General features: G+C 46.1%; 1 protein-coding gene across 1 annotated transcript in view; it reads left to right on the forward strand.

Moving 5' to 3' along the window:
- Window positions 1-1,820: 1,820 nt before the first annotated feature.
- The window catches only part of LOC122548190 (inositol-trisphosphate 3-kinase B-like), a gene marked incomplete at its 5' end in the record, with an annotated part of 10,927 nt that continues 4,297 nt past the window's right edge, over window positions 1,821-8,450 (forward strand). Inside the window, 3 exons of the mRNA XM_043686733.1 lie at window positions 1,821-1,920; window positions 3,769-3,982; window positions 5,320-5,524. Of these exons, the coding sequence (XP_043542668.1) occupies window positions 1,821-1,920; window positions 3,769-3,982; window positions 5,320-5,524 (519 nt within the window). The remainder of the gene's footprint in view (window positions 1,921-3,768; window positions 3,983-5,319; window positions 5,525-8,450) is intronic.

An 8,450-nucleotide genomic window follows, 5' to 3' on the forward strand; every position in this document is an offset into this window, starting at 1 on the left:
ACATCCAGGTAGTGGGCACTGATTCACATCCAGGTAGTGGGCACTGATTCACATCCAGGTAGTGGGCACTGATTCACATCCAGGTAGTGGGCACTGATTCACATCCAGGTAGTGGGCACTGATTCACATCCAGGTAGTGGGCACTGATTCACATCCAGGTAGTGGGCACTGATTCACATCCAGGTAGTGGGCACTGATTCACATCCAGGTAGTGGGCACTGATTCACATCCAGGTAGTGGGCACTGATTCACATCCAGGTAGTGGGCACTGATTCACATCCAGGTAGTGGGCACTGATTCACATCCAGGTAGTGGGCACTGATTCACATCCAGGTAGTGGGCACTGATTCACATCCAGGTAGTGGGCACTGATTCACATCCAGGTCGTGGGCACTGATTCACATCCAGGTAGTGGGCACTGATTCACATCCAGGTCGTGGGCACTGATTCACATCCAGGTAGTGGGCATGATTCACATCTGGTTAGTGGGCACTGATTCACATCCAGGCAGTGGGCACTGATTCACATCCGGGTAGTGGGCACTGATTAACATCCAGGTAGTGGGCACTGATTAACATCCAGGTAGTGGGCACTGATTCACATCCAGGTAGTGGGCATTGATTCACATCCGGGTAGTGGGCACTGGTTCACATCCAGGTAGTGGGCATTGATTCACATCCAGGTAGTGGGCACTGATTCACATCCAGGTAGTGGGCACTGATTAATATTCGGGTAGTGGGCACTGATTCACATCCAGGTAGTGGGCACTGATTCACATCCGGGTAGAGCGCTCTGATTCACATCCATGTAGTGGGCACTGATTCACATCCAGGTAGTGGGCACTGATTAACATCTGGGTAGTGGGCACTGATTAACATCCAGGTAGAGGGCTCTGATTCACATCCAGGTAGTGGGCACTGATTAACATCCAGGTAGTGGGCACTGATTCACATCTGGGTAGTGGGCACTGATTAACATCTGGGTAGTGGGCACTGAATAACATCTGGGTAGTGGGGACTGATTAACATCCAGGTCGTGGGCACTCATTCACATCCAGGCAGTGGGCACTGATTCACATCCAGGTCTTGGGCACTAATTCACATCCGGGTAGTGGGCACTGATTACCATCCGGGTAGTGGGCACTGATTCACATCCAGGTCGTGGGCACTGATTCACATCCAGGTAGTGGGCACTGATTTACATCCAGGTAGTGGGCACTGATTCATATCCGGGTATTGGGCACTGATTAACATCCAGGTCGTGGGCACTGATTAACATCCAGGTATTGGGCACTGATTCATATCCAAGACAAAGAGAAATACAGGAGGAAAAAGAGTAAGAGAAGGGTGTAGGGAGAGAGGGTATAATAACGGTGCAATGCAAGCACTTGCTGAGTAATATCGGATGTGTCTCATCGATGGATATGCTGCACTCGCCTGTGTGATTGGCACCAGATTTGTAATTCCTCAGGATGAAGTGATGCTTGGATACAGATTCTGGAATATCCCCCTGCAGGCTCATTTCCAGTTTGATAAGGGCCAGTCTGGAGGTTAGGCTAATTCTCAATTTGCTTAAGGCTGTCGGGATGGTATTGGTTTCCCCGGTCTTTCAGTGATTTATTGGAACATTGCCCTCTATAAATCCAAACAGCCAACTTGCTGGTTGTCGTCAGGAAATGGGGCATTGCAGAGTGAAGATCACCACTAGCTATGGCTGTAGTTCTGGGGCCAGCCACTATCTTCTAGGCTATGTATTACCAGAGGTGTGTCTTTACTGATGTCTCTCCCTGCCCCTAACCACTCTCTCTCTCTGTGTTTCAGAGTAAATCCTGGAGGAAGATCAAGAACATGGTGCATTGGTCACCCTTTGTAATGTCCTTCAAGAAACGGTATCCATGGATACAGCTAGCAGGACATGCAGGTAGGTTCTCACCCCAAACAATGACTGCTCCCAGGTTATCCACACACACTCAGGTTATTTAAACACTCCCAAGTTATCCACACATTCCCAGGTTATTTAAACACTCCGAGGTTATCCACACATTCCCAGGTTATTTAAACACTCCCAGGTTAGCCACACACACTCAGGTTATTTAAACACTCCCAAGTTATCCACACATTCCTAGGTTATTTAAACAATCCCAGGTTATCCACACATTGCCAGGTTATTTAAACATTCCCAGGTTATCCACACACTCCCAGGTTATTCACATACATATTCCGTACACCACCCCTCCCATGCATCAACCCATCCATACCCCACCCCAACCATATATCACCCCATCCATACATCACGCTATCCATATATTTACCCTTCCTATGCATCATTCTATGATATATATTATCCCATCACATACATCATCACAATCTCTGCATTATCCCACCATGTACATTATTCCATTACATGTTATTCCCATCTGATACTCTATCCCATCCTACATCATCAGTCCTATCTCTTTTCACTGAGCTTTTTGACCCAATTCGGTATTCTTCAGCGATAGATTGTGCTCCTGAGTTGTGACAGGCACTTCCTTCAAGCTCATGGGATTGACTAGCTGCTGATAGTCTTTTCCGAAACCTGGACACCGTGCTGTGAAATTCCAGCAGCTGAAAGCAGAATGCAATTGTACAAAATCTAAACACAGGGATCATAAGAACTGGGTTAGTGCCTCAGATGAAGTCATGTGGAAGTGAATGGACAGAAATCTGTTGGATGTCTTTGAGTATGATTGATCCCTGTGTTCAGAGGGGCTGTCTGCCTTGAATCTTAATCAACCGTTGTTCCCTCAAACTGCGCTGACCTCAGGTTTGAACTATTGCGAGTAAAGGACCTATAGCATCTCAGTATCTCAAGAGCTGAATTTCCAATGCAAATGTGTCCAAACAAATCACTTACAAAGAAAATGCAAACCATTTTTAACTAAAAGTTATATAAGAGCCCAAACTTAATCTGATGTCTTCCTTTTAAATTAATTAAGGGAGCCAGTTACATAGAATTGAAAAAATGTAACCTTTATCCCAATTACTCCTTCAGTGCTCTGAGGAATAATGTGTGTAGTAAGTTGACAGATCATCAGGGATAGGAGAATAACAAGAAATCATTGTTGCTGCAGTTTTTTTAAAAAAAGCATATTGAGGATCTCCACTCTTAACTAGTGGGTGAAACTGAAATTCATTTAAAAACGCTAAATCATTTTTATGGATTGTTCTGGAATATTGGCATCTAGCCAGCAATGTGGAAAATTGCCCAGGTATATCCTGTACACAAACAGCAGGACAAATCTGACCTGACCAATTACCGCCCCATCAGTCTTCTCTCGATCATCAGGAAAGTGATGGAAGGGGTCATCAACGGTGATATCAAACAGCACCCGTTCAGCAATAACCTGCTCGGTGACGCCCAGTTTGGGTTCTGCCTGGGTCACACATTTATTATAATCTTATATCGTGCAATATGCTCAATTCTAATTCCTCAAACTCCAGTAAGTTTCAACCCAATCAAATCAGTGTCTCCTCATTGGAGAATGTATGAATTGTGCATCTGAACTTGTGGAAAGCTTTTGAGAAAGTGACATATGAAAGGCTGTCACACAGAGGGCCATCTAAGGCTGGGGGGTGGGGGCTGCAGAGGGGAATTGAGCTGAAAGGGAATGAAGGGTAATTATGAAGAGATTGAAGAGGTGGGTGGTTTTTTTTTGGGGGGGGGGGCGGCGCTGGTCAGCTAGGGAGCCACACAGTTTGTAATATCTATCCATACTCTCTCCAACAGGTAGCTTCAAGGCTGGAGCAAATGGAAAGATTTTGAAGAAGTATTGTGAGTGTGAGCAGAGGTGCCTGGACCAGCTGATGGATGATGCTCTGTGCCCCTATGTGCCAGCTTACCACGGTGAGGTGGAGAAGGATGGTGAGAGGTACAACCAGATGGATGACCTGCTAGCAGAGTTTGACCTGCCCTGTGTGATGGACTGCAAAATGGGAGTCAGGTGTGTGTTGTCTGGACCTTCATTGTTACGGTGGCAGAACTTGGGGGCTGTGCGGCTGTTGTGATAATTGACAGGGTTATGACCAATGGCTGGTGGGATTGGGTAGCTGGGGTTGTGGTGATGATCAGTGCGTTTGTGACCAATGGCAGGAGTGTGAGGAAGAGTTGGGACTGTTATAATAATTGAGAAGGTTGTGACCAATGACAGGAGTGCGTGTGCGCGTGTCTATGTGTGTGTGTGTGTGTGTGTGCATGGTGGGGGAGCCTGTTGTGATGATTGATGGGTTTGTGACCAATGAAGAATTGAGGGGTGGGACTTTCGTGCTAATTGACAGGTTTGTGACTAATGGCAGGAGTTGTGTAGGGGTGGGGCTGTTGGATAAGGGACATAATGTGATGACTCCTGCAATAACTCCTCCGAACATGTAGCATGGCTGAGTGCCTTTTTTTTCATTCCCTTGCACATTATTTCCACTTAAACAATCATCTAATATTTGCTTCAAAACCTCCATGTTTGCACTGTTGTTATACCTTGGTCCTAATAACTAGTATTTCACAGTTGGACAGCACACCAGGAGACCATTTGGCCCATCATACCTATTCCAGTGTTTTGAAGGAACTATCTCATTGGCCGACTTGTCCCACCATTCCCTGTTTCAAAGACTCCCACTATTTACCTGTAAACAGTAATTTCCATCAATCTCCCACTTGGATCTTGTGATGATTTGGAGTCTAAGATTAGATTAGATTCCCTACAGTATGGAAACAGGCCCTTCGACCCAACAAGTCCACACCGACCCTCCAAAGAGTAACCCACCCAGACCCATTCCCCTACTAATGCAACTATCACTATGGGAGATTTAGTAAGGCCAATTCACATGACTTGCACATCTTTGGACAGTTGGAGGAAACCCACGCAGACACAGGGAGAACGTGCAAACTCCACACAGACAGTTGCCCGAGGCTGGAATCGAACCTGGGGCCCTGGTGCTGTGAGGCAGCAGTGCTAGCCACTGAGCCATCGTGAGTCAATGATACCTTGATTGCTAACCCATCCATCTTTGAATCCTCCTCTCCATCTAGCTCACAAAGATGAACACTCCTGGCCTAGGGCACCAAGAGGGCAATGTGGGTAAGGTCGTGAAAACTCCAGAACTGCCCAGTGATCTTTCGAAATTATTGCCTCTCCTGACCAGGATACTCCCTAAGAGGCAATTTTCAGTCCGTTATAAGACTCCAGAAGGAGAGAGGTGGCAGGTTGAATGATGGTCAGGAGTACAGGGTAACTGAAAAGGAGTCCATGCCCTGCTCTCACCTTGTTGTTTGTGATCTTCACAGGACCTACCTGGAAGAGGAGCTGACTAAAGCAAGGAAGAAGCCCAGCCTGAGGAGGGACATGTATCTGAAGATGGTAGAGGTGGATCCAGATGCACCAACAGAAGAGGAGAAGGCTCAGCGTGCTGTTACCAAGCCACGCTACATGCAGTGGAGAGAGACCATCAGCTCCACCTCTACTCTTGGCTTCCGGATCGAGGGAGTCAAGGTGAGGGTAACGGACACTGCTCCGACCTGCTCAGTGGAGAGGGGCAAGTGGTCAGACCACTGGAGGCCTCACGCTATGCCCAGTTTTGGAGAGGGCGGGTAGGTTGGCAGAACAGTTCCAGTCACTCCCATGGTGCCCTCAGCTTGGAAATACTGGGAGGTGGGGTGCCCTCACATTGTGAGGTGAAGGAGGAAATTGAATTAGGGGGAATGTTTTTAGGATTATGGGATTAGGGAATATTTCAGGATTGAGAAAAAGGAATATAATTGCATTAAAAACAGTTCACAGGAGGTTCACTTGAAAGGCATATGTTAATGTAGAGAATGAGAGGCAATCTTATTAATTCATAATATTTTGAAGGAATTGGATAAGGGATGTGACAATATTATGGCCTTAAGAGGTGCATTTTGTCCAAGTTCATTTTATGAAGAGAGGTTGAGACAGAGATACCGAAAGGTCTGCCTCAAGCCAATAACGTAGACATCGTAAGGGCTTTGGATGTTTGGAACAGAATAATCAGCCTGACTGAGTGGGTTCGAGCGTTCATGGAACCAGGATTTTTAGTTCAGCTTTCAGTAGCTGTTGGGGTTGTGAAAGCTGCTACATCTCTCTTTCCTACAGCTAAAAATCTGGAGTTCTCCTCCTGCTGTTAGAATTCCATGTGAGACTACCTATTTTGCTGAATTTGCCTTTGCCCAGACTGTGCTTATGGGATGTTACTATATTGGAACAGTTAATGAGTAGTTTATTATTTTGTTCAGTACTTTCATAGCGTTACAGTTAAGCCAATTCTTTAGTTTTTATTATGTCTGGATTTTAACTAAAGTGTGTGAATAGAGCGTATTTTGCTTTAAACCTAATAGTTTGACCAATCGAATTACATTCGCAATGCAATGTCAGACACTTGCCTTCAAAATAAGAAAAAGTTAGGGTCTAAGTTATCTCCTTGACATGTTTTGAGGGTGTTTGGTCTGGTCCATAACAATACCCAGAGGATGTTTCCTCTTGTGGGGGAAGACTATAATAATGGGACATATTAAGGGATTGAGGGATCACCCTTTTCAGACAGAATTTATTGTTCCCTCAGTCTTTTTCAAAACTCTCTTCTCCAGAAAGAGGATTTACAAATATATTCAGTGCAGAGTTAGACAGATTTTGATGGACCAGGGAGTCAAGGATTATCAGAGGGCAGACAGGAAAGTGGATGGCACCCAGATCATCCACTTGGAGCTGAGGTTCTTCGTGTGAGCTCTTGCGAGTGTCTTTGAAATCTTTCTGTTGAGCAGCCTCTGATCTTTGACCATTAATAGGTTGGGGAATGAGGAGGAGTGGCTGATTGATCTTTGAGTCCAGTTGCTGAGGGTGTGAGTGTTCACCTCTACTCTCAGGGTTCCCTCCTGGATGGCCCTCACCCTGGTACACTGCTCTGCCCTGGTGATGGGTAGACTCTTGTGTGGGCAGTAATGACGGTCACATTAGGATTGGGGGGTCAGCGACTCATCACCTGTAGAGAGAGGTGTGGAAGTGATGGCTACCTTTTAGATCACAGATTACCTGCCTCAACTGCTGGGCCCCAACGCCATCAATGCAGTTGATGAGTTAGAAATATAGAAATTAGAGCAGGAGTAGACCACTCATCCCTTTGAGCCTGCTCTGCCATTCCACACCATCATGGCTGATCGTCCAACTCAGTGCTCTGTTCCTAGTTTCTCTCCACTTCTTGAATCCCATATCCTGACCCCGCTCAGTCAGAGCCCATCGACTTGGAGATGCTACACAGGGTCAAATGTAGAAGCTGTTCCCTTGAGAAGCTGGGTCTGCACGAACACTGTGCTGTGGAAAGGTCACTGTCATGTTTGCCACACCACATCAGTGACTAGACATCAAAAATATTCCATTGGTTGTAAAGTTCCCAGGTTGTGATGCAAACCGCTATACAAATGAACATTCTTCTTATTATCTGTGGTTTCTCCCTGCATGTAATTCCAAAATCCATTCCTGGTGTTTCGGTCTCCAGGATAACACTAGAGAAGGGAGATTAAAGTCTCCTACGTTTCAAAAAAACAAAGCTGCTGGGTTTTTTTACCTCCCCGTGCAGCTCTGGCCCTGTTCCCTATGCTGTGGGAACTGCCTGGAACTGGCAGTTCTGTCTGGAACAGCAGTCATGTTTGACAGCAACTCTGAAAGGTCATGTGCTGAGGCGTAAACCGAGATGTAAATTAACACTGAGACAATGAAAACAAAGCCAACAGCAGCCACTCACTTCAGGGGCAGGAGAGTGGCAAGGAGCATTTGATGCAATTTATTTCAGTTTAAGAGTTGGAATTTCCAACATAACATCCTGCATCCTTCTCGCACCTTTAGTATACATTTTGTCCTCACTTATTTATCATTTTTGACAATCACCAATGATCTCAACGTGCTTTCGAGCCAATGAAATGCATTTGAAATGTAATCACCTAATTTATGCACTGCAAGATTCCACAAACAGCAATGCTGTTTTCTGTGCTGGTTGAGGGATAGTTATGGGGCAGGGCATTGGGAATAAATCACCTGCACCTTGTGGTTCCATAGGAATGTAGATTTGCCTGAGCAGGAGGACTGTGCCTGGGGACTGACACCTCATCTGAGACACAGCAACTCAATTGGTGCAGTGCAGTGCTCCCTCAGTGCTGTGGTGGGGGGGGGTGGCTTTCTGCCACATAGAGTCATAGAGATGTACAGCATGGAAACAGACCCTTCAGTCCAACCCATCCATGCCGACCAGATATCCCAACCCAACCTAGTCCCACCTGCCAGCACTCGGCCCATATCCCTCCAAACCCTTTCTATTCATATACCCATCCAAATGTCTCTTAAATGTTGCAATTGTACCAGCATCCGCCACATCCTCTGGCAGCTCATTCCATACACGTACCACCCTCTG

This window comes from Chiloscyllium plagiosum, unplaced genomic scaffold, assembly GCF_004010195.1.
Source record: "Chiloscyllium plagiosum isolate BGI_BamShark_2017 unplaced genomic scaffold, ASM401019v2 scaf_351, whole genome shotgun sequence".
In the NCBI taxonomy this organism is placed as follows: domain Eukaryota; kingdom Metazoa; phylum Chordata; class Chondrichthyes; order Orectolobiformes; family Hemiscylliidae; genus Chiloscyllium; species Chiloscyllium plagiosum.